General features: G+C 49.9%; 8 protein-coding genes across 8 annotated transcripts; 2 read left to right on the forward strand and 6 right to left on the reverse strand.

The window, feature by feature from the left end:
* Positions 1-156: 156 nt before the first annotated feature.
* Z518_05632 (uncharacterized protein) lies at positions 157-1,020 on the reverse strand (the record flags this gene model as incomplete). Its single annotated transcript, XM_013416444.1, has 2 exons — positions 157-499; positions 554-1,020. 2 exons carry the CDS (start codon positions 1,018-1,020, stop codon positions 157-159), a joined length of 810 nt encoding a protein of 269 aa, XP_013271898.1.
* An 861-nt stretch (positions 1,021-1,881) lies between these two features.
* On the forward strand, positions 1,882-2,347 carry Z518_05633 (uncharacterized protein; the record flags this gene model as incomplete). Its single annotated transcript, XM_013416445.1, has 2 exons — positions 1,882-1,960; positions 2,013-2,347. 2 exons carry the CDS (start codon positions 1,882-1,884, stop codon positions 2,345-2,347), a joined length of 414 nt encoding a protein of 137 aa, XP_013271899.1.
* A 1,008-nt stretch (positions 2,348-3,355) lies between these two features.
* Positions 3,356-5,767, reverse strand: Z518_05634 (uncharacterized protein; the record flags this gene model as incomplete). The annotated part of the gene is made up of 1 exon (XM_013416446.1): positions 3,356-5,767. The coding sequence occupies one exon, from the start codon at positions 5,765-5,767 to the stop codon at positions 3,356-3,358; it is 2,412 nt and encodes an 803-aa protein (XP_013271900.1).
* Positions 5,768-10,843: 5,076 nt separating this feature from the next.
* On the reverse strand, positions 10,844-12,785 carry Z518_05635 (uncharacterized protein; the record flags this gene model as incomplete). The annotated part of the gene is made up of 2 exons (XM_013416447.1): positions 10,844-11,225; positions 11,296-12,785. 2 exons carry the CDS (start codon positions 12,783-12,785, stop codon positions 10,844-10,846), a joined length of 1,872 nt encoding a protein of 623 aa, XP_013271901.1.
* An 870-nt stretch (positions 12,786-13,655) lies between these two features.
* On the forward strand, positions 13,656-14,897 carry Z518_05636 (uncharacterized protein; the record flags this gene model as incomplete). Its single annotated transcript, XM_013416448.1, has 3 exons — positions 13,656-13,996; positions 14,205-14,431; positions 14,476-14,897. 3 exons carry the CDS (start codon positions 13,656-13,658, stop codon positions 14,895-14,897), a joined length of 990 nt encoding a protein of 329 aa, XP_013271902.1.
* Positions 14,898-16,014: 1,117 nt separating this feature from the next.
* On the reverse strand, positions 16,015-17,133 carry Z518_05637 (uncharacterized protein; the record flags this gene model as incomplete). Its single annotated transcript, XM_013416449.1, has 1 exon — positions 16,015-17,133. The coding sequence occupies one exon, from the start codon at positions 17,131-17,133 to the stop codon at positions 16,015-16,017; it is 1,119 nt and encodes a 372-aa protein (XP_013271903.1).
* A 3,431-nt stretch (positions 17,134-20,564) lies between these two features.
* On the reverse strand, positions 20,565-22,040 carry Z518_05638 (uncharacterized protein; the record flags this gene model as incomplete). Its single annotated transcript, XM_013416450.1, has 1 exon — positions 20,565-22,040. The coding sequence occupies one exon, from the start codon at positions 22,038-22,040 to the stop codon at positions 20,565-20,567; it is 1,476 nt and encodes a 491-aa protein (XP_013271904.1).
* A 1,218-nt stretch (positions 22,041-23,258) lies between these two features.
* Positions 23,259-24,774, reverse strand: Z518_05639 (uncharacterized protein; the record flags this gene model as incomplete). The annotated part of the gene is made up of 4 exons (XM_013416451.1): positions 23,259-24,199; positions 24,253-24,321; positions 24,374-24,436; positions 24,489-24,774. The coding sequence occupies 4 exons, from the start codon at positions 24,772-24,774 to the stop codon at positions 23,259-23,261; spliced, it is 1,359 nt and encodes a 452-aa protein (XP_013271905.1).
* Positions 24,775-25,691: the final 917 nt, after the last annotated feature.

Consider the following 25,691-nt stretch of genomic DNA (forward strand, 5'->3'; position numbering starts at 1 on the left):
GGCTCCGGGGTAAAGTCGAGATCGTCAATGTTCTTGGAATTAAAAATCCTTTTGTGGTGAATACGCGCGACAGGCGCGTTGAAGAAAATTCGCGGTCACGTGAATATAATGAGTCAGCAACGGGCATTAGGCTGATAGGCCTTTTGTAATAGTTGTTCAATTTCTACGAGAAACAACAGGTAGTCGTGTGTCCAAGGCCAATCGATCTCCCGGTGTCAAATCAACTGCCTGCCTCAAGGCTTCTTTCAGTGCCAACAACTGTCTAGTTGCTCTGTCCTTAAGCTCAGCATTGTTCCCGTCTACCACATCAATCGATGCCTGGATCAAATATCCACCGGAACCATCCAGTTCCTGTAGGCCTGGGATATCGGAGAGAAACGATTTTTCGTTGATCAAATCTGATGCTGCAACTTGAGGAAGGCGGAAGACTTTGTGGACAAATATGGTGGTGTCCTGGTCGTAGAATTTAGAGCCCGCAATCACGTAGCGAGAAACATACCTAAAGCAACCGATTAGATTTCATTCTCGGGCGGAGATGGCCTTAAATACGTACTCGTAACCAAAAAGGTCCATGAACCGGACTAAATCACCCTCATCCACTGGGGTCCGGGAGATTAGCCTTGTGCTGACGGATTGTTTGCCAGGATCTGGAGTGTCTTTGAAATCCAGTGTCCATCTCACGGGTGACGTTTCTGGCGCTGAGTCATTATTGCCATTTGCCATGGTCACATCTCCGTCTTCTGTCTTGGTAGGTTTCTTGGAGAGTACCTCACCGACCAGTTGAACATAGTAAAGGCCGCCACTGAGCATGGTTTTCAGTTTCTGAACATCCTGCTGCATTACACCCTGGGACCCGCCAGCAGAAGGAATGTTATCTAATCCGGAAGGAGGACGAGCCTTGAAAACAAGGTGTATCTCTATTGTCTGATGGGGCTGCATACGAGTGTAGCCAGCCAGTTGTTGGAGTATTCGATGGTGGTCATCTTTGGTGACCTGGCCATACAAGGCGAATTCGTGCATGTTGAACGAAAGAGGAAGTTGATTCCGGTGTATTTAAACGGTACTAGAGCGTGCCTGAAGGTTCGGAAGACGGAAATCGGCAAAGGACGTTAGGCATGAAGCATATCATTTGCGAGATGGGCCTCGGTCTATTGAATCAGCCCTTGATCGGGTCGCGAAGCGAGAGACGTGTATTGCGCCATTCAGTGCTGATTGGAAGGCGCCTGAAAGGGAAGCGATAGAGCCGTGTCATGCACAGCAATGAGTTTTCAGGTAGCTGATCGCCATGCAGCAAAAACAATCAGGCCACTCACTGTATGGGGGAGGGTGTACAGTGTTCGAGATTGTGTGGATGAAAGATTGAAAAATATGCAGCTTTCCTTTTCCCCCCACCCTTGTCCGCATCCCGGCTTGCGCCGAGTTCCCGAAACGCAGCAAAGCCCTTTGTACAGTAACCTGCGGCAGCCTTTCTCTCCGCTAAACATCCCACCTGCTCCGTTGTTTGCTTCTTTGGAGCTACTTTAGAATTTTGCGGTTTTCCAGGAATCAAAAACCATCCACATCTCTGCTATCTTCCCCAGATCTGATATCTCTCCCCTTGATCAAAAAAACACCCTCACCCTAAGCCAGCTTCTTGACAACTGGATCTTCAAGCTCCATCAGACTCACGACTCCCTCCCCGAGATATCTCGCTCCAGAGGGTCAAAGGGCACATGCAAGATAGACTGGTTCAGGCACTAGAAGGCAAAAGATAATCGCCCTTATCTAGCTCGCGACCTTCGAATTCTACATCTATACCCTCCTGTCATTCTCCTGTACCTCAACCTTACCAACCATCGACTTCGACCTCCCTCGACAATTTCACATCTCAATAACGTCATAATGCGGCCATCACTCGTCCTCCGGACGACTCAACATCGGACACCCATGATCAAATTCATTGGCAAACGAACGCCACCTAGTACACCCCTGACGACCCTCTATCCCCTATCAATGTCCTAATGTGACTGTAGAATCAATAGACCACACGCCACATGCCCATCCAGCATCTCCCACACCATCTCTGCCAGACAGTTTTGCAGCCTATCGATCCAAAGCCCAACAACATGGACCACTCAGCGGCCAACAAAGGAACAGCTTCTCTTCCTCCCCTTTCTCCGCACCCACATCGAGCCCCATGACCTACGGCGCCATCGGCGGCACACCAGGACGCTCTTTAGGCCCCATCCAGCCAAAGAAAGGCGAATATTTTGACCGAAGTGAGCTCCCCAAGAGATTCTGGCGAGCACAATGGACGGAGGAGGAGATCGAGGCCGTGAGCAGCGGTGGAGCGAGTATGTTTGCTTAAGTCACAAAAGCCGTGGGAACGGGTATAACATAGACCTTGGAAAATATGTTTTAGTGGCCTTTTCCGGCAGTTTGGAGTCTTCATGTCGAAGAAATGGGATGGAATACATCTTCTCCACACCTCAGACGTTTTTTCATTGGGCGAATGAGACGGTGAATGATACAGGAAAAAGAGGCTTCAGCTCACTTCACCGGATACGGTTCAGGCTGATTCCGGGGGGAATATGGGATGAACGAGATCATCCAACTCATCGAGCTCCAAGTCATCACATGTAGCCGGGACCAACAAGGCTGAAGCGAGCACTCTGACCTCATCATTCGATATTGTATACAATTCACAATGTTTCCAACGTACTTTGATTCAGATTGACATGACCCACACGAGTCCCAATTTTCTAGCATCCTTCCGTGCTCTCTTGAGATCGAAGAGCACTTCCGTTCAAGTAAGAAATTCGGGGTTCCAAAGCCCCTTCTCTGCGATGAGAATGTCGGACTCCCTTCACTCTTTCCTGGAAAGTAGATTCTTCTGGCCGAAGATTTTAAAAGCAAGCTAGAAGTCCGATTTTGCGAAGATACGTTTTATTTTCCCCATGTCTAATCTCTTACACTCCCGAGCCCTCCTTTGGGAACATACACCGAAGGGTGGCTCGCGTGGTCTCGTAACGAAACGTTATGATAAACGGGGTTGATCTGGGCTGGGGATGAAGCTGTCCCCTTCCTCACCCTGAACCTCTTCAGATCAGCCCCGTTTATCATGAGCCACCTTGCCCATGATGACGGATTCCCTGTCGTCATGAGCATTCCCTGGCTCCCAGGTACCAAGGCTGTCATCGCGAAACCATACCTTTCCCCCTGCTTATGAAGTAGCAGGTGATTTTGCTATACAGCCGAACTACATGCTTGGGAGCGCATGTCACGACCAATCGCGTTGTATCTGACACCATATGCGTACGCCAGGCAAAGGTGATTTCCGAATCTGACAAAAATGCCATCCATCCGCTCCCAGACATCACGACCGGCCCATTAACCTGTCCAGAACACCTTTGGCGCCGTCTTTCTTTTTCTTTGTCTTCTTTTCCTGTTCGCGGAGCATGGCTTCTAGCCGATCAATCCCACCGCCACTGGTCCTAGATTGGCCATGTTTCGAGATCTTAGCATCTGGACCGGCGTGAAGGACCTGGAAGATGGTCTGCATGCCATTGTCCGCGTCAGAGGAGGAGCCAGAAGCGCGATAGCGGGATATATCTGGGGGTGGGAGGGCTGCTTCTGCCTCTTCCCCCAAGTCGTCCTCATCGCCATCTTCATCGACATAGTCGTTGTGCATGTCTTCGTCTTTCTGAGAAGACGAGATGGAGCAGTTGTCAAGATCGGTTTCCATGGCGCGGTCCGCAGCCTCGACCTGCGTACGTGAAACTCGTTGCGATTGAGACTCGGTCTGATTTTCATTATGGATACCCAAACGGGCCCTCTGCGCATGGAGTCCGTTCTGCTCATTCGCAACCGATTCCAAACCCTCGGCGCCAAATTCGCTCTTCTTCGTCACCTGAACGTTCGGCAGCCACCAATTTTCCAATGTTGGCTCCGTCCCTAGTAATTCCGCCGCTTTGTCTGACTTTTGGGACCTTGGGCGACGGGGATCCCTTGTTGTGCAATCGATCAACGGTGACGGCTGCAACCTTTGTGGCCGCTTAGAAAGAAGCCTCTGCTGAGAGGATGGAAGGGTTTGATTTGCCCGTGTTGTGTTCTGAGGGTTAAAGATGGTGCTTTTCTCGGGACCCCGTATGATAGATGGCATGCCAAAATTGGGCATTGGGTTGACAGGTTTAACTCGATTCGGGCCCCGAGCTGGTTGAATTATCGGAGTATGCTTTCTGGGTTCCGGAGTTCTCGTTCCTGCCTGTCGTTGTGGCTCTTGCGAAGGAGGTTGAGAGAATATCTGGGCTGTCTTCTTTCCTTGGCAACTTGAACTTGACGAACTAGTGGAAATTCGAGGTCGTGGTTCGTTCCTTGGGATATCTTTGTCCACGGTTCGGTAGCATCGTCTGTGAACGTAAATATTTGTCATTGGACTGCTGAAGTCGTCTTCGTCTCGATCCGATACATTTGAAAAATCAGCATCCAGACTCGACGCACCGGTGCCTCGTGTCATGGATTCGGGTGATTGAAACTGAGGCAGAGGACTGAGCTGGTCGTCAGGAGTATTAAATAGAGATTTATGTGGTAAGAATGGTCGCTTTATGTCTCTGGATGGAGTTTTGTGGAGAGGGGATTGACTTTGAAGTGGGAGAGTCCCCATTCCATCAGTGCCATCACCCTCTGTAGACTTGTGTCTGGTGTTTGGGTGGTGGAAATTAATGTTGATTCGTCGTCGTCTTAGTGTGTCGTTCTGCACTTGCTGAATCGATTCATTGGGAAGGGATTTTGCCAAAGGATTTGCCTTCTGATCCAGGGCACCCTTATTGGATGTCATGGAAACAGGCGCGATAGTCTGCGCTGGTGTAAAGGAACTCTGATTAACAGCATCATCATCGTCATCAAAGGAATCGATGAAGCTAGGAGCCCCACGGCTAGCAGAGTGGTCAAGGCGGTTCTTCTGCACTGTCGTCTTTGGTGTCCCCGGCAACGAAGTCGGTGGTGCAGTCAATCGTCCATTTCCTGACGTGGACTGCCGGGCGAATGAGCGTCGACTATCTGCCGAATTCCAATTGTTGGCATGATGAGAAGAATCGAGGAATTGTTGAATGGAAAGAAGAGATTCGGCATGGCTTTTGGCTAAATTAGGGGGAAGGTTTTCCAGATGCCTTTGGTGATAAAGTTGTCTTGCAAAATGTTTGACATCATCGCGAGGTTCAATTTTCGGAGCTTTGGACTTGCGAGAGTTTTGAATTGGTTTTGAGATATTGGCATTGTCATGGAGTCCTGCTTCTCGGTCTGGTGAATCAGGTTGGGGGATTAGTTTGGGATTCCTAGCATAGGAATCAAAAGGCGACGAAAAAAGGAAATTAGAAGTTGGCTGACGCAGCGACGACTTCAGTAAACAAGGCTGAAAACCCTTGATGGAGGTACCACTATCAGGGGGTTCTTCATCGGAATCCACAATCACCTTTCTTCCATTGTGGTTCGATACACCATGAAGTGAGTAAGGGTAATCATATATTGATTGTGTTTCGGGTATTTGAGGATCAGTAACTCGTTGATTCACAAAAGGAGACTGTCGGCTTGATGCTTTGGTTGGGGTTGATTTCACTCTGGAATGGAATGGAGGAGCTGATGGTGGCCTGGAAATGTTCTCCTGCTTTGGAACAGGCGTTAAATCCCGGACAGGATCGAAGTAGTTCAACTCTGGATCAATTGGCGGACCGATGACGCCGTGACTGGAGTAATTTGCGAATACGACAGCGTGAGAATACTTGCCCGGCATTTGGATGTAGGATCATGGTACACGAACACAGCGAGAAGAATTCTGAAAATGTACAAAGAGTAGAGGGGGAAAAACAAGGTTCAAGAACTGGTATGGCTTTCAGCTGTGAAGCTGCGGCCGATGCCGAATTTAGGTTGAGTTTGGTAAAAGGCATTATGGGTTGTATTTTATGTCAAACTTTTCTGTGGAAAAGACTGTGAGTGGTAGGTAGAACAGCCACGACAGGGAAGGACGTTGTTCAAAGAGATTGCTCCGACATGAAGACTTTGTTTTGGTGAGAGCAGACAAATCGTGATATTTAACGAGAGGTTCCCAACGGATACTACACTGAGGAAAGGAAATCGAGGACATCAATAGTAGAGCCGGAAGAGGGGGTCCAAGATGAATGACGGACAGGAATATCTGATCCGTAGATCGATTGACTTTCCGGGTAGAACTGAAGAGTGATGGTTTGGATGTATTAAAACAGGGTCTCCGATGATGAAACCAGTCGACGGGATGGCACAGAATGGGTTAGGGAAGAGACGGAGGCTGAAGAATTGGCATGGGTGGTCCGAAACGGATTTGATTCGAGAAATGGTGGAAGGTTTGATAAAAGTTGCGTTCTGGGCTGGTGGATTCTAGACTTGAGATTCCACAGATTGGCGAACTTGATGGAGGGAATCTAATGCCGGGAGACGATGGTTGGACCGATGGCATAGATGGTGGGATGGTGGGGGTTCCAGAGAGTCTGTTAGTAGCTAGCGAGCCATATCATTGGTCATCGGGCAATCACCATTCTGTATGGAGCATGCGTCCATGAATCTAACAGGCGAGCCGGGAGAAGAGGTAAAGGTGGTTGATTTGATAGAAAAGGGGTTAGAGTGTAGGAGAAGAACAGAAGATGAGAAGTGCGGTCTCGGGGCAGCGGGCTGCTTGAGAGGCCCGGGAGGATAATTATGGATGCCTGAACTAAGCGAAGTGCCCCTAATCTTTCTTCGTATTTAGAATGATGCTCAATCGATGGAGCGATAATAACACTGGACCAGCGTACACGAATCCCAGTAGTCATTAACCATTTCCTAAAACATAGCGATCTGCACGTCCTCTATATTCTTACATGGATTCGTTTGCTGTATCCCACTATTGGTCTTGAAAGGACCTTTGACTACCGGCTGAGAGCGTCCACTAGTAAGCGTTTAGGTACCTTCGCAGATACTACACTGCAAATCCCGAACACGACCGAGCGCAACCTCGAGTCGAAGCGCAAGATGCTTTGGACATGACGTCTTGATCTATTCAACCGCTGTCTAGCATCCGTCCGTCGCCAGCACCATGTCGATCGACTTTCGCTGATTGACTGCTTATTGCTTGGACAAGCACCGACTAGGTACCGATATTACTCGAGAACGAAAAACCTAATTGCCATTTACGGTTTGATTCTAGAGGGTGAGCGAAGGCCACTTTAACCTGAGCTTTAACTGAGCCTTTAGCTGAACATCCCTGAGCGCTCCCTGAGCACTCCCTGAGCAACAGACTGAGGGCCAAATCAGGCCCCCTAGCAATCGGCTACGCCTGCCTCTTAGCATGCATCCGTCTCAGAGGGCGTTGAAGACATCGGGTGATTTAGACATACATGAGGATTTTGCGCTGGACGTATATTTGGTTCTGAGGACTACGATGTAGAGTATTCTGGGTAGATGACTTTCTTAATGCGCAAGGCGAAATGATCTCTTTGCCCCAGGGCGATGACCTGAAGATAAATCTGCCATCGGTATACTTGCCCACTTCCTAGTTGATTGAGCCCTTCCCCTGCTTTCAATTAGCTACCCTCTTCTCGAAATAGACCCACATAGACCTGTCTGACCAGGAGCTTGACTGTCGCAGGAATTTGCCCCACGGAGCATACGTATTAATGAATCAGTTTTGCTAAAAGTCATCTGGGTTAGGATGGATGTTTATATCCGTCCACCTCGTACAGCCCTTGTGAGAGGTATCACCGTTGTCTCGACTAGTGTTCTGCGAGCACGAACGTGGGTGTCGAAGGGAGAAAGGATCAAAGAAAGTTGTGAAGAGAAGACCTCGAGGAAGGAGACGAAGCGTTCCGAGTCCATCCAGTTAATACCACGGATACCGAATACGTCCTTCCTACTTACTAGAGAGCTCACTATTTGGACGTTTATCTATGAAACCCTCGTTCTCTTAAGGTTCCTTCGTCCATCCAAGGGTCCCCTCTAGGGTTCCTACTCCCTCTAGAATTTCCTCTCCCTCCAAGACTGGCTCCCACTCCGAGGTCCCCCTCAGGCAGCTCGAGGGACATTGGCAAGGGCTGTTCTTTAATCGGCCAGGACAACGAAGCTTGCTTTATAAAGCCAAACGACTCTGCGCAGATATCGGCACCAAAAGCTCGCAGTATTCGGCCTTGATTACCCTCCGGCCTGTTAGTACAGAACCAATAGTAGCCGAGAAGACAGGAGTCTTTCATTTTTCCATCAGGGTTCCAGGAAGCGAGTGTGCTACACTCTTCGGCGGTGAGCTCGATTTGCTTCTGTGTTCCGTCATTTGCGCTTTCTGCAAGAAATTCTTTCATATCCTTACGGTCGATATTCACACTTTTATCCGCACCTATCACATCGGGCTTCTTTACCACATCCATAAACCCCTTCGAGAGACTCTCCAAGTGTTTTATATACGTGGCCCAATGACCCTTACACGAGTCTTGCAGCCGTTTAATTTGCTCTTCCCAAAGCCTTGCATTTGAATTGAGGAGCCTCTTGTCATCGTATCGGTCCTTAGTCGCGGTGATTATGGTAGTGTCAAACTTGTGGTACAACTTGAGTTGAAGGAGTGCTCTGTTCTCTGTCAAGTTGAGGTCCTGCCTCGCATGTTTATATAGACAAAGATTGTTGCCACCGTTCGGCGTGTCCGTACTCAGCTCTCATAGATGAAATCATTGTCTAGCTGAATACTCATTGCCACGCTGAAAGTGTTGCCACATATTGCCTCACGGTTCAACAGGTAGTATGATCTGGGCGGTAGCGACCCAACACGCATTGTGGCATTCCAGGAGTATACTTTTCGTAGGCGGGCCCTCGCTGCCTGCGCTGAAGGTTTTGAAGCTCAGGCTCTGAAGGATGGTCTGAATGCCATCGAGATCCGCTTTGTACTTCCCCCTTTCTAGGCCAATCTTCAAGAAGAGGACGAGAGGGTTGGGAGAGCAGAAGCCGGTGTGATCGAATTTTTCACAGGTGCGCGCGAAGTCTTGAGAGAAGCTGTCGAACTGGGGAACAACTTGAGATGTCTTTAATGCTCTGTTTACCTCACAACCGGTCCTGCCAGGTTGCTGGTATATATACACGTTGGTTTAACCCGATAACCCCCTTTTCAACAAAAGGGGCACTTGCTACTATTCGGCCGTTCAATGAGACCTTGTTCGACAGAAGCCTCCCTGTTGCAATATCTCTTGCTGCAGCGTCTGCACATTTTGTAGCGCTTCAATCAACACACGCGGCGCGTCGTGGATCATGACGACTAGCATTCCCTTCAAGATTATCCGTGTGGTATAGAAGAGCATGCTAAACTGTAGATGACCCCTCCGTTGATAGACGAGGAGTTCGTCAACGCCCTTGAGCTCGTCCAATTCTTTTGTTTTTCAAAGAGTATGCGGAAGTTCTGTTCAACCATTCCCATCTCAGTTGCCCAATGTTGTGCAGGTTGGGCCACTGTCAAACTGGGTGCAACTCGAGATGTCTTGAATGCTCTGTTCTCTATCTACTTGTTGAGATATTGAGACTTCTTTTATAGACATGCGAATACTACGTCGTTACGCAGAGCAATCATCAGTAACGTCGTCGTCTATGGAAACCTCTCACCAGTGTTTCAGCTGTGGAGCCTATACTCAATAGCCCTTTGTTCAACATGATCCCCGGCTACTGTGTTTTCAGCCCCATCGAGTCCTCGGCCAGGTCATCAAGGGTGCTTTCCTGAGTGTTGCTGGTCCTTCAACAGCGCAGCAACTTCCTGGCATTGATTCTCCTTCTGAGTTCTAGGTACAAGACGTAGCACGAAGAGAGTCAAGATGGGATGCTACGCAGGAAGCGCTGAAGAACCCCTTATTACGTAATCCTTGGCATGTGGTCCCGTGACAATGTCAAGTATAATCAATCGAACTTGTCAGGTTGGTCCACAGACTGGATCCGATGGTCGAAGGGGTGATTTCATCGGATCCAATCATGGACCATATCGATATCGAATGGAAGGCCGCCGCCCCTTTCCGGGACCCGAGGGGAGCACATGGTTCCGGAAAATGGTTGATCCGTTGAGGGTTGGGCGGTCCATAGACTGGGCACCCCGGGGGCACGGATTGGGTCCAATGACGGCGATCCGGAAAATGGTTAATCCGTCGAGGGTTGGGTGGTCATAGACTACACCCTGTACGGGCTAAGCCCATAGGGGACTAGGCTACCGCTTGGAGTCTCTCTATTCGCCCAATGCCGCCGTATCCCGGAAAAACTATAATCCGACACTTAAGCACGTGCTCTAATTGGCTGACCCCATCGGATCCAATCCGTGGACCACTTCGAGCGGGGCGCTGAACACGTGATACTTGGCACTTGATCACGTGTGATTAACTAGATCTGTTTAACAACCCTCCATCGGATCCAGTCTGCGGACCCCCTCAGGGGGGGGTTTGGATTAACAAGATCCAGTCAACAACCCCCATCGGATCCGGTCTACGGACCACCTTCGGGGGTTGATTAACTAGCGCATTTAACTAGATCCGCTTAACAACCACCCCTATCGGATCCAGTCTACGGACCCCCCTCGGGAGGGTGATTAGCGAGAGCATTTAACTAAATCCGCTTAACAACCACCCCTATCGGATCCAGTCTATGGACCGCCTCAGGGGCCTTTGGCACTATTAAAGGCAATTGCCAATCGGGGTACGATGATTAGAAGAAATCGACGGGGAAAATCCATTAGTTCCATATAAGGGAGAAGAGTATTTACTATCGGAACACGAAGGCCATTTCTATTTCGGCTGGATACTGGTCGTGTGGGAGCAGGGTCAACCTCGTCGTTGCCGGACAATGATGGCTAGGATTGAGGCGGGCCCATTGGCGAGGACGGAATAGGCGGAGGACTGCTGCGGAGAGGAATATCACGCTCTTCCCGTGCAGTCCAGCCAACATGCTCGGGACGACGTCGTTCTCGATCGGCTAGGCGTGATTTGACCGTGTCAGATATTCTCACTCGAAAACACTCGAAATCAAAAGGCTCTTCGAATAGGATACCTCGGAGTGACTTGACGCGGGACACCGCGACGTAGCTGAGACCCGCCACAAAATCACGAGCCGTGAGGTTCAGGACGGCCTTTTTCACCGTCATTCCTTGCGCCTTATGGACCGTGATCGCAGCGGCATTGGTGATGGGGAACTGTATCCGAGAACAGCTGACGGCACCGTAGTAGAAATCTCGCCTCGAGCGAAAGATCGGCACCCAAGAATGGCCACCTTCGTCACCTCATGAGGAATTGGGCCGGATTATACCCGGCCCGAACTCGACTGTAATAACTGACGATATGGTTAAACAGCTGTCGCTGTTTCACCTCGAGTTCATCGGGATTAGCCGATGAGATGGCGGCCAAGTGAGCCGGAGATGTCACCTTCATTTGCTTCCAAAAGTCGTCAGAAAGGGTGGGATATCGACCCACGTGAGGGCTCCAATCATACGAGCGATCAAGGTCACGATCACCTAGCTTGTCTGGATCTTCCAACCGGACGGCGGCATCATGATCAGGAAGTTGCTGGGCAAGCAATTCCCATGAAGCTTGAGCGTCGGCGTCGTCATCGACGTGAAGATCCTCGAAATCATCTTCCTCGGGTTCGGGAGGTGGCTCCTCCATGTAGTCACTCTCCGCATTGTGCGAATGGGTCACTTGCCAGTAGCTCCATGCATCAGCAAAAGACGCAAAAGGGGGATCACAGTTATCAAGACGAAGCAAGTCATCCACGGCTCGAAAGGGAACATGGAGTGTTAGCTTTACACGGGCATATTCCTCCACGTCCACCGTCGGTCTGTAGTGAGGGAAGTAATTGAGGATACGGGGTAATACACGGGGACGAAGTGTCATCTTTTCCGGAGGACCACGAAAGTCATAGAGACGGAAAACCCTGAGGTAGGCTAAGTCTTTTGGCTCCTCGGGCCGGAGTTTGTACCTCTCCAGGGGAGATTGGCCTCGTTTGAGAGACTCACCGTCTTCCTCTAGGCAATAAGTCGTCGCTTGGTGTGATTCCGGATGACAGTCGACGAGCAGAACCACTCGACTGGCTATCTGCAGCGGAAGGTCAAGCAGCAGATGGCAGACTTCCTGTGCCGACCAATCTCGCTCGCCGATGAGTCGATTCATCGTCTTCGACACGAGCGACAGCAGAGGTTTCGTGACATTCAAATTCGGAAGAAGGTGCTGAATCACCTGCCGATAGTTCTCGGATTTCTGCTCAGCCTTGGTACAGTACTTACCAATGTAATTGAGGACCGCACGCGAACCAGTGCAAGGAGCGATATCGGTATTGGCAAGCCAGGCCAGACTCACGAGGCGGTTGTAGTTGTTGAGTCGGCCGTCGTTTCGCACCGGCTGAAAACGTAGATAACTACTACCCATGGCCTTCTCGACCGCCGGCTCTTGGCGAAGGGCGGCCGGATAGTTGAAACGGCACGTATTAGGACGGAGAGACGTCGATGTCCCGAGCGATGAACGCTGGCTGGAAGGTTCCCTGCCCTCTAGAGAAGACTGAGTTTGTGTAGTCCATAAGGGTTCCTCTAGATTGGGCGTGGGTGAAGGCTCGCCACCGCCGCGACGAATAGATCGATGTTCTCTGCTAATTGCGGCTTGTCGTCGACGTGCATCTCTTTCTGCGGGCGTGTCCTGACTGTTAAGATTTCGAGGGAGAACAGGTCGAGGGGTTCGGTCGCGAGCTCCAGAAGCCACCGTCGGTTGCACAAAGCTCGGTTTACGTTGTTCACGAGCGGGGCTCATTAAAGGTGCCGTACTCCGCTTCTTCGATGTAGATGCGCTCTCACGACATTCTATGCAGGTCGCTGTAAGCCTTGTACCTCGCCTAGGTCTAAAGTCATCAATTGACTTAACACGACCACAATGAGAACAGGTTTGGTTCTTCGATAAAACATTCGAATGATCAGGAGGGGGCAGTGAACGGTCCGAAGGCTTGGAAGGGTTCGGTGGTCCTCCAGCGGGAGGAATTAATGGGGCCATATTAGCGCTCGATGAAGTAGTATCTTTTGCCAGCAGACTGACCTTTAACACAGCCACCGTATTCCTGCCTTTTAAGATCGAGCGTCTGCGAGAGAGAGAGAGAGAGGAAGCCCGGCGCGATTCGAGAGGTTTGAAAGATTGAGAGGGTTGAGTGTTAAGAATAACGAGGAGAGAGATTTTTGACGGCAGTGGCAATCATCACGAGGCAGCGTGAACAACCTTGCCAAGTCCGATCACATAATGCTTCCATCGTATTTGACCAATGAAAGAGCCAAATTTTGGATTAGCCAATCAGTATCGCGGCTTTCGCAAGCGGTCATCACGTGGTGATTTACGTTATCAAGAATTAAGCTATTTGTGAAGTCACATGGTTACTACTGCGTTGGCCAGAGTTCTTGGCACAAATTCACAGCTCAAGTAGACATATATTCCCCCGCCGCCCACCTGAACCATGGTGAACCATTTTCGATGTCTATATTTTCTCAGGGTTGCTGCGCAACGAAGTAGCACACTAAATAAAACCCCACAAGACTGCTGCCTGGTTAAAAAATCTGCATCTCAAACATCACTCCTCTAACATCACCATTCCGACTCGCAGCGATGAGTTCACGAACGCTAACAAGCACAAACTCAATGAGCAGCACAGTTCTGCCGACCAGCGCCACTAAATTATCCTCAACTCCTCTTCCACGATCTCCTTTGACTCCCCCGCCTTCCGAGCAAGGTTTTAAGACGCAAGACTTGAAGACGCAGGACTCGAGCACGCGGAAATCGAGAATGCAGAAACAGGGGAAGTGGAAGGGGAAGCGTCAATCAAGGACTGGACTGAAAGCTATTATCAAACAAGTCGAGAAGCGCAAGATTGGCTGTGGATTCTTCGCTGTCCCGTGGCTGCGCTTCAAGCTGTCCCCAACCGAGTTCGAGCGCTTTGAACAACACTATCAAAAAGACGGATTCGTCCAGGACAAGCTTCGGTACCTCTTCGTGCTCCGGATGCCTAGTTCAGTACATGTAGTTCTAGCATCAATTGTCGTTGTAGAGATCTTACAACAATTGCGCGTGATTGCAAGTCGAGCAGATTCCACGGGCGAATTTGCTAAGAATATTAGAAATTTAGCCTCGACTACCATCTGTTTTGACGACCCCAGCCTGACCAAGCATTCTCCGGACGGGTTCATTTAGACATATCAAAGCAAAGTATCCGGGAGTGGTCATTGAGGTATCTCATCCACAGAAGAGGCGGGATTTGCCACGTCTTGCTGATGATTACATCCTCGGATCAGATGCCGAGATCCGCGTCGTTGTGGGGTTAGACCTCGACTATAGAGGCAAGATGGCTACTGTGTCCATATGGCGACCGCGAATTCAAGTCAATGCCGCTGGGGAGGAAGAATTGGTTGCGCACAAAAGTTTGCCAGATCAGATATTCCATGACCAACTAAATATGCTTCAGTACGTATTGACATCTCTCAGGAGTTTCGCAGCGAAGATGGTAACCAAATCGGCGACCCACAAGCTGGCCTGCGCCTCTGTCTTGAAGACTTTGCACCGAAGGCGTACGCCGACGGAAACGCATCCTTGGATGATGAGATATTCATCTCTGCACATGACCTCTTCACGTACCTCAAGGACGCAGAGGAGCTCGATCTGGTAGGCAGAGCAAGCTCAATGTACAAAGCTATCAACCCTAGGACTCGGAAGCGAGCTCGAGAAAGCACGCCTCCCGAGGAGCTGGTTCATGATGATGAGGAGCGGTTCACAGAGGAGGAGAAGAGAGTCGAGGAACAGGAGAGCCGCGGCGATTCGTCCTATCATGGCGACAGCAGACCCCAGCCACAACGCAAGCAGCCCAGAAGACGGAGCCGTCGATCCTAGGACTAAGGGGCGATGTCAAGAAAAGCGCGCACTGACGAGCAGCGATTCCAACGCCGAGCCTCACGACTCATAATCACGACAGCTCACGATTATTCACATTTTGGAGGGGTGATATGGGATCTGCCAAACCAGCATTTGTCTCGACTCGGACCAACAACCAAGACATCACACAACAGGTCGAGGTAGGAGTGTGTGCTTAAGGATTACTTCAAAGGTAGATAGCTAGACTCTTCCATACGAGGTAGGTAGGTAGGAACGTCGAGATACACAAAAGGTATGCCAACACCCATGCCCACTTGTCTATTGCTGTCGCTGCTGATGTCTCTTCTCTCTTATGTCTCTCCCCTTCCATCCTCAGGGAGGCAGCTTTTCTTTCATACTATTATCAAACCCCGCCAGCTTAGTCATATGATACTTGGGAGGTTCCCCAGCGGCGTCGGATGGTGGCTGTACCCCATGTCCCCAGGTCCTCAAAATTCCTCTCCCCAGTAGTGGACATTGGACTGACAATGCACTTCAACATGGGATCATCAAGATCATCATCCGCTACTGTTCCACTATTTGTGTCCTTCTGATCCAATCCTCCCAGGGTGTGCAAATCGACCACGCTTTCCTGCGCCCACCTGCTCACCACATCCTCCTGGTCCTAATACGGCGACTGACCCCGTCATCATTTATCAATTCAAGATCAAGAAACATCAGGGGATTCGAAGTCAAATATCTTCACTTTCTCCCAGCGGCTCTCTTCCCCTCCCTCCAACAAAAAGTATAAAAAAACACAAGTCAAGAGGCAAATACGCTCAGCCCGTGTACAAGCAAATAATCCCTCCAACGCCGGATGCCAGTTCGTATCTCATTGTCGCATTGTGAATCTCCCATCCCATTCCAACATCCATAGCTATAGTCATAGCCAAATCCATGTCCATGTGCATATCCATATCCATGATGCCGCCGATTTTGTTCCCATTTCAAGAACGCCGTGACCAAATACTGATCCCAAGACCAAATTGCCCCAACTTGACCGGCTGATGAACCGAATCTGAAAGAATTCCATGCTAGTTTCGCCAATTTAGCACGAAAGGTCGGGATGGAAACGACAAAGATGCCCTCCGGAGTGTCATTCATTACCAAAACTACCATTCTTCTTCTTCCCTCCAAGCAGTTTCATCGCTTTTTTCCATGTGGTACTTTCACTTCGTTGCGTTTTGGCTACGTGAATAGAGGCTGCTCCGCTCGTGTGACTAGCGCTGCCCATGCCCAGTTCGCTCGTCGGGGGAGTGGTGGGTGGTGTTATCGTAGGTTCTGGTTCGCCCGGGGGTGGGGTCTCCGGTCCTCCGCTACTGTCTGTCAAGGCACTTTCCGACACCGCAGACGAATGTGACACATGCGTGGATAACCGGGCCCCGCTGTTCCGACCCAATGCCGATGATAAGGATGATGATTGTGTTGGTCGATGTTGTTGTGGAGGCGAACGTGTTGCTTCAAATGAAGCTGCCGAGGTATTCGGAGGGGATCGGCGACGTCGTGAGGGCATCCGACGATGCATTGCTCGCTCGTCAAATGTCAATCGTGACGGTTCAAGGTTGGTGGGATCCATGAAATCCGACATGGCATTGTATGTTTGTGCGTAGGTCACTTGTTTGAGGCTGTTGCAGAAGGGAATGAAAATGGAATCCGACATCAGATCGTACATTCGTTTCACTGCCGCATCCAAGGATTCGGGCCGGGGAGGTCTTAGTTCATATGCTTGATCAATGAGCTCATCTCGTTCCTCCGCTGGCAGGTTAATCTCTCGAGGGGCGCCGGGTTTGACGTAGATATCAAGGATGCGTGTCCAATCTTGAATCAGCTCGAATCCCTCCTGAGTGTCCACGGTCAGAGGCATGCCTGCCAGACTAGCTGATGCTTCATCGTATTTATCCGCGTACTTTTTGGCTTCGGTAGTGAATTCCAGCGTTTCCAAGCAATGCTGTTGCGATAAAAAGGCGGTGTACGCGGCAAGGGTATATGGTGAGGGTGCTTTGTTGTTAAGTACATCCTCCAAGGTTGGTCTTCCAGGTGCCATGACCCCATCCTTGCGAGCCACCATACTGATGGGGCGCGCCCGCGGTATTTCATCCCCCGACATGTCCAAATCTTCTGGAACGTCTTCCGATGGATACACAGAAGGTTCAAGACGAGGTGAAGGTTCAGGTGTGTATGGCCAAACGATTGTCACTGATTTCTTTCTAATCATTGCGCTGAACTTCGACCTGGATTGGCCTCTGGGGTATGTGATGACGACGCGGAAGAGAGATAACAGGAAGAGGAGAGGATTTCAATCCAAGCCTGGCGGTCAAATCCTAACAGATTCTTTTGTCCGTGGGAGGTTTGCTAAAGACCTGGAGACAAAATGCAACAGATATGATGACCGAAGAGAATTTTTTTTTTTTTTTTTTTGGGGGGGGGGGCCGTTTCGCAGTTCTTTGTGTTTTGTGTTTTCTCCACCAATATAGGCCACTTGCCCGTGGCTTAGATAGTTGCAGGTACGCTGCAAGATCCCACGTATCCTTTTGCCCTGGCTACCCGAAACTCTTCCACTGAGCAAGCTTCTTCTCGTGTCACAGAGAGGCGCTGGACAACCAAAAATTCAGTCGGGAGGATGGGAGGGTGACAACCGTCAATTGGATATCGGAGGAAATGGTTTGACGCAAACCAGGGAGGAAAAGAAACAACAAAAACAAAAGCGAATTGCGTTTGTCAAAGGGGCTCCAGTCGGTGTAATTAAGGTGGAGGCGGTGCGTCGTGTGCCCTTTCGATTCTGGCTCTAGAAAGCCGGTCAAAAGCGTGATTGAAAGGAGGATTGAAGTGAGAACCGTCGAAATGCAAACGGGCAACCGGCAGAAGTTTGAAGGGGAAGAAAATGGCCAATTAATTACTCGTGCTGTCAGATGGTTGACAATCGAATGGTTCTTGAAGGAGCGACTAGGGAAAGATGAACAATGTAGCCGCAGTCAAAATTTCAGCGCAGACATCTAGCTCTTGTGGTGTGATATAGGGAGAAGAGGGAGACTTGGTACCTCTCCGATGAGATAGGACCCAAGCAACGTTGGGCTTAGTGAGATTCAAGGCCTAGGAAGCCATGGCGGTTGGATTGGGATTGTTGTAATGCGGTGGATGCTAGGTGACCAAAAGGAATCTGAGAAGTGGAGAGGGCAGAGTAATGGACGAGAAGGTTTAGGTAAGAGTCATGTTTTCCCGAAAGTTATTTTTTTTTTTTTTTTTTTTTCCCTTCGAGCGCAGGCGGAGGCGATGGCGATGGGTGGGGAGTAGAGTGGTGGTAATATGTCACTCAGAGTGTGTGTGTGGATGTGAGATGATGGTATGAGTCAATTTGGGTTCCCCGTTCGTCTCGTTGGTGGTGTCAACCAGTCGTTAACTTTGCTAGCGGTCTTTTGTTCTCGCCGGGGGGAAGAAGTTTACAGTCAGGCGGTGATTTGTGCTTGGACGGGGAGGGGGCCCGGAGAGAGACAGACTCAACAGGGATATCGAGACAAGAAGGTCAAAGCAGAGCCCGGATATGTGTTTGTGCGAGTGAGGGAAAAGAGAAGGGAGTAAAGACGCAAAGACGTAGTCGTGCAGAGGCGGGCGCAGGAGACAGCAGTCAGGCTATAACAGGATTAACTAGAACGACCTGTAAGTGACAAGAGGAAGCAAGTTCAGAAACGAAGAGGACGCGAAAAATTGGTTGCAACGTTGGCCCAGGAGCCTTGCCTTAAGCAACACTAGTGAGTCGTAGGCACAGGGGCTAATGGCGGCGTTTGTGCTGAGGATTGGCTGCAGGGCTTAGCACAGGGCAATGTCTGGGATACTGAATCCGAGGATGATGTGAGGCCGGAGACAGGGGACCAGCAAGCCGGCAGGGCATCCACTGCGCCCAAAGGACATGGGCGATGCGACGAGATGCCGTAGGGCTGTCACTCCGTTGATAAAAACAGAGTGATTGTACATACGAATGAATAATTATTATGATAATGATCTCGTTGACCATGCCCGTCTGTTCAGCAGCTCGGCTCTTCCACGATGGTTGCCTTTGGCTTCCTCTAGGTGCTCCGCCAACGATCTCCGCTTGAATGTTTCCTCTAGCTTTCCTAGTTGGGCCCTCAGGGCTTCTAGCAACTTCGCGCCGCCTTCCAACTGGCCTTCCACCGCTTCGATGATTTCTGGGCTTCTCTCTTCTACGCGTCTTCCAGAAACTTCCGCCGCTGGCGTAGCCGGGCACTTTGGTCATTCTTAGCAATTTCAGCCACTTCCCGGCCTGGCTTGCATCATTGGGTACGCACTTGTTCACGTGTTTGATCACGCACTTCCAGCGGCATTCTTCACCAAACTCCAGAGCCTCAATGGCCGCGACTGCTTTTGGCACCCTCAACCCTGTCAAATTCATGGCATGCATTTCGCCCAGATCCTCGCTATGGCTGTCTACGTTCAGACTTTTTTCAGACACGCACTCCGCAACCCGGGATTCTCCAAACACGAAATTGCCCCCCAGGTCACGACTGGACGATGCGTCTTCCCTGCTCGATCTGCAGACTCTAGCACACATCCTGTGGCCCCGCCGCCAGCGTATTTCCGCCTGGCCTATGGCTCATCCACCTGCCGCCTCACCTTTCCTTCTGTCCGGGTCCCCCGAGGCCATGACCAGCGGTCCTCAAAAGAAGAAGGGTGCATACGGGAAAAAAAACATGGACACCGGATTTTTCTATTCGCCTTCGCCAGTCCATTTTCTAAAATTTTGTGATTCATAAATTATAAGGTGGGCGGTGGAGTTCGCATTGGTCAAGTGCAACGTGGTTCATTTTGGCAGGTGGCAACTGTTCTCAACGCTGCCCGACAATCGCTCACCGATGCCTTCTGACGACACGTCGCCATTCTGACCAAGCATCAGAAAAGCCTTTGTTGATATTGACAAAGGAGTCACTAATTGAGTTTTATTTAGGTCCCTTCGATCTACTTTTCATTGATCGTACTCGTCACACACCGCACAACTATCTGATGTCCTTCCCCCCCCACCCAACCATTATCTGGACTGCGAACAAGGCAACAAGATTGCCCGATGAAAACTCCCAACAATTGGTCATGACGCTTGGCTCCACTGGTGGGATGCCCCGTTGAGTAAATTGAGAATAGTCTATCGTTGGTGTGGTCTGATTCCTTGTCACTGAAGCGTCCCTCCCCGTCGATACAGATTCAAGTCTCTATTGATCTCCTTTCTCCTAGCCAGCATTCTTTCCGAAATTGGAGCTGTGACAAGAGGCAAAAGCATTGACCAAGTTACCTTCAGATTCCTTTACACACTCTCAATCCTTCTGGAAAGTTTCCCAGATTGGCAATCTATCCTTTTGCCTAATCTTCCCTATTCGGAGTGTTCTCCGGCTAAATAGTGTCCCACGTGGGCTCCAAGCGCTGCCTCTAGAGGCTCGGTTTCGAAAAAAAGGGGGGAGGGAGGGAGAAAAATTCTTTTTCGTCACATCTAACATAATCAAATGCCGAGATAGCTGGGCTTGACGTCTACAATACATCGCTCTTGGGGTGTCCTCCACTTTTGCGACACTTCAGTATACCAGGATGAGAATAAGACGGCTTCTACAACCAGGTCATCGCTTTCTCAGTATCTTATGGGATCCGTCATTTGTCTTTCTTCTCCTCGAGTGGACTACCTACTCGGATTCGACGGCCATGTCCTTTTACCAAATTAGTGAGACTTAGATCCCAACCCGCTTGCTCGGCCTGATCCCGTATTTTCAGCCATTGTTTATTATTCTGTTCAAGAGTATTGATGAGAAGCTGGAAAGTGCAGTCCCGCTCCTCATTTGAGGAAGAAGACGGGGTTGTCCGGTCGAATTTCCCCGAAGAGGACCTCCTTTTCACCCCTGATTCAGTAGATTGCTTGCTCCCGAGGACTTCTTGTTCTTTGGGTTTCCGTTGAGTCGTGTGCTCCGTCGACATTGTGAGCGTGCTCAAGCATCGGGCCATATGGCAGAAACACTTGGCTTGAGTTTCACCTGATGCCAATTCTTTCAACCACACCACTCCTTCCCCTGTTCTAACATCAAACCAGAGCAAATATTCTTCCTCTTGAAACAATTTCACCAATTGAAACAGGTCGGCGTGCCTTTGCACCGTGTCGCTGACATTTGCATTCATGCAGAGCAGCAACTCGTCCACACCACTGCCAATCCGGAAACGACCCAAGTGGTGTCGACTTCCCCGACCCAGAATCGCCTCTTCGTTCCCAACTTCGTTCAAGCTTTTGGTCTGGCCTGCAAGGATTCCGCGGAATAAAATGTTGGCTCGATCCATGTTGAGAGAGTTCAACCGGACACTCCTGACGGCTTTCCAGTTTGCCCACAGATGAAAGGTGAGTAATGGAATTAAGCATATCCAAGTTTCCACCGTGCCCTGTACGTTGCTGACTAGCAACCCTCCCACCCACATCCCCATTAAGCTGACCACGGTCTCTTGACTGCCATCTTTGGCATTAAGTTCTCCTATATTACCCACCTTAGCGAAGTGGGAACTTAGAATGGCCTTGCTGCTTCCCCCTGCAACCCCACATATGGCTCGACATGCATTGCTGATACATAGCGTCAAGACTCGACCTAGTAAGGGCAGACCAGGACTCATGCAATCGAGAATGAAGGCAACATCGTTGACGATGTCTGCCAAAAATCGATAGAACTTGACTTCAGCCTCAATGCTCTGAGAAAATCGATGAGCAAACAGTATTGTCGCCACTCTTCCGATGGTTTCTTGTGCAATATATAACAGCATGGTGGTGACGAGGGAAGCATCTTCGGATCCAACACCCATGCCAACGAAGACAGCTCTGGAAGCTAGTAGACCGGCAATGGTGGAAGCGAATGCCTGCAGCGAATCGTAAATCTGATATGGAGTGTAATCTGGAGTGACGGTGGAAGGATAACCGGCTGGTAGAAAGGGGCTCAGGCACCGGACCAGGAGGGTTGCTCCGCTTGATGCCGAAGATTGTGGAGAGACTCTACGCAGTTGACGAGAGGTCGACTCGAATTTGAATGAAGTTATAGGGTGACCGTCGGAGTCCAATTCTTCGATCTCAAGATCCGAGGCGGATGGATGGGCCATTGGTTGAAACGACGATTGTACGTGAGCTTGATTGAGAATTGGCGAGGAATGCCCTCACCTGACTCCTGGAGTAAGCAATTGGTATTTGTCGATGGTCTTCTTATCTCTGAAGAGCCAATGCTGAATTCCAAGTTCAAGCTTTTCTCTGAATCGGGGTTTTGAATCGTGACCAACAAGCCAGATTAGGACATGTGCTGGTCGGTAAAATAGACCGCCTAAATTCTAGGTGCTAAGGCTTTATGCTCCGCTATAGACATGGCCACTGCGGAGGATTAATGCTACTGGCGCACATTGCCCGACACCGCTACCTCAAAGACGGAATTATTCATAAATTTGATGCTATATACGGGGGTTCTAGGCTCAAAATGGAATCTCTAAGTTTCAGCTTCTGAAGTCTTCAAAGGGCTAAGGAATCCGAAGAAAACGTATTGAAGAATTGCGATCTGGAGAGTAATAGTCGAAGGTTTTTCGTCGTCTCACTTTTCTTGCTCGAAAGAGCTTCGATCCTCGAGAATTTTGGAATTACATAGTCTTCCGAAGTAGCACTGCTCCAATGTCAATTTCATAATTCTATGGATGCTCCGTGTTGAGAAACCTGAGGGGAGAAAGTAACCGGTGGAGTGATGAAAACCTCGCCCCCTAGTGCCTAGTGCGTTCCCACGTATCAGGGACTCTCACGTGACATCTTGATGTTGACACGTAACAATATGACACAGAATTGCGCGACAAAGAGTGTCGACGATATTGTAGGTCAGAAGGCGATCATGAACCCGGAGTCCGGAATGTGATGACAACTTGGAAAGGAGCACGAGGACTGTCAGGGAGGGGCCTGATCAAATAAATTGAGAATCCTGTGCCCGAAAATCCCTTGAATAGCGCAGAAGAAAAGGTTGCGGAAGGAGACTGAGTCAAGCGAAATAGGTCAATTCTGCATCAGGGGAATAGCTGCATAAGCTAGTGCCGCGTCTCAAGGTGCACGTTATTGGGTTACAAACATTGGAAGGCAGAAGAATAGGAATAGGATCACAGAACAGAATGAACAGATTGAATTCTTGTTCTCTCTCTCTCTACTTTTGCGCCGAATAGCTCAACTCATGCTTCCTAAGTAACGTGGAACGGTCACTTTTCTGAATTCATTCATCGACGTGCGGATCGTGGGCGGGAATATTAGCTCCACACGAAAGAGGGATAACGCCGCGATGAAAACATTGATGGGCGTCATAGGACGACCCATACCCCAGCGCCTAGTAACAATATGCAAACGACGGTCGACACTGTCAGACGATTTGCATATGCCAACGGAGTTGCTGCTGGCGTTATGAAGGATGTCCAGGCAAGATAGGTTGAGACCGACGTTGAGTGCTTGGGAACCGTCACAGTCATGACCGAGTTCGTGTGCGTTATGGTAGTGTTGATCGCCACAGGCCACGTGGTGTGTGAGGTGAGTGGCTCAGTCACAGTTGTGGTAAAACTCATCGTAGTGGTCATCGAAACGATAGTGTTTGCTGTAGAGCGAGTGGATGCAGTAGAATTCGCGGTCGCAGTCTCGTAGATTGTAGTTGCGTGACCTTTAAGATCCATACCACGAAAGAAGACCAGAAGTCGAGTCATGAGGCTGAAAACGCTTGGAACACGGAGAGAGGAAGCGGCAGCGGTTACAATTGACAGCGGAGGTGAATTGTGGGAGGCTGTCGTAGCTATGGTCGCGGACAGGTCGACTGTAGTTTCGTGGATGCGTGTGAGAGCTGAAGTGTTGGATTGTACCGAGATAGATACCACACTGCTGGAAGTATTCAAAACAACAGGTGCAGATGGTGATGCGGTAGCAGTTGAAGTCATATTGGGCGGTGAAAATGTAGAGTTGGCCACTATGGAGGGCAAAATAGTTGAGAAGATTTCATTTGAGAGGACTGAATAAGGCCATGTGGTCGATATAGACGCGTTTGATAATTCGGAGGCCTTCACAGTCCGGATTACCGGGATGATGGTTGTGAATCTCGCCGTGGTCGTAAAGTTGAACAGTGCTGGGACATTCCGTGTGCTGTTGGCCAGTTGCAAGGCGATACCTCCATGGCAGATTTGGCATGGAACATGACACGCGTACTGACTGGTGAATATGGTGGGAGAGAACGTCATTGTGATAGTCGATGGGACCGGGACTCAAATGCGGTCAGTACGTGTCGAACGGCATATCGCAGGCCTAAAACTTTACCAATGGTGTTGACAGAGCTTGATTCACCTGCGCCGGAGACATCAACAGCTGACGAGATGCCACCCATGACTGCCAAGAGTGTCAGCCCTTCTCTTTGTCCTGTACAGTGTTTATTTGGTACCAATGGTAGTCGTTGTGGTTTTGGTGCTCGTCAGAGTGGTGGTAGAGTCAGGAGAAGTGCCAGCTGCGGTCGCGTTAACTTGGAAGCTCTTAAGGTTCGAGTATCTTTCACAGACCCGATGGAGCCTGTGCTGTCCCATTTCCAACGGTAAGCATACGAATACTTGTGAGGCTATTGGGGAACGTCGAACTGCTAATCATGGTCTGAGATGAGGAAATGAGAGATCGGTCAATACCGGGGGAGAGGTGCAGGGTAACCGTGGACGTGGGAGAAATAATGGTGCCAAATGGACTGAATGTAGTAAAGACTGAGGGGTTCGTCGCATTCGTTTCATTGCACACACACCAGCCGGGGTCAAGAAAGGTGAGAAGGATGTAGATGAGGTAGATAATGTAATCCATGATAAGTTGAGGGTGAATCTCTTGACGAAGCGTTCTTGAATGCGTGATCTTGCTCGTAGAACGGGTGCGGAGGGTTGAGTGAGCGAAAGGTTGATATTTGGAAGAGCTGATGGGCGAAATGCAAAATAAAGCGACCGAAATGGAAGATGCTTATGGGCGCTGCGAACCGGATCAACTTTCAGCATGTGAAAGAGCAGAGGGGTGCGATATTCGCTTACACAGGCTTTCCCGGTGAATCGCAGACAATTACTTCTTCCAAAAGCATTTCCCCTCTGGGCGTCTTGGTGTTCTGCGGAAAGATAGGATCCGTCATCTTTCATGCGGCTTGGTTCTCGTAATGTAGGTGAGCTCCGAACGGCGTAAGGCTGACCCATCAGGAGGTTCAAAGCCTTATCGATGTCGGCCACATTCTTAGTCGGATGTAAGCTGAGCTTGTTGCAGGTAAGAAAGGTCGCCCATAACGCGATCTACGAACAGAATATCCCGTCCTTCAGGCCACAAAACCCGTGCCCGTCTGCCGAGTTTGTCCACATCAGAACGGGCCGCCAGAGGCTGATGAGCGCAACAAGGTATAGTCATGCCGGCGAAGGACGAGGGCTAGGAACGTTCGCTGCAGGCTGACACATTGAAGGCATCTGTATTTTTCTTCCACGTGTGGTTTCTTTCATGGGGGTTTTCAGGTCGAATCATGGAAAATACATGAAAGATCATACCAAGATTCAAAGAGGCGTGGTGCCGTTTGCGTCTGGGAAATGCCGCGCTCTCGCTTTTTTTCTGCCCCATGCCCGATTGAGATATCCTATTTCTACGAAAGGTATTAGTTAACAAAAGTGTGGACCGAAATGTTCTGAGGGCGTTGACGAGGTCAGAAGACTCGAATATTCTCTGGCTAGCTTGCTGGAAGTCGTCGCCAACGG

This window comes from Rhinocladiella mackenziei (genome assembly GCF_000835555.1).
Source record: "Rhinocladiella mackenziei CBS 650.93 unplaced genomic scaffold supercont1.4, whole genome shotgun sequence".
Classification (NCBI taxonomy): domain Eukaryota; kingdom Fungi; phylum Ascomycota; class Eurotiomycetes; order Chaetothyriales; family Herpotrichiellaceae; genus Rhinocladiella; species Rhinocladiella mackenziei.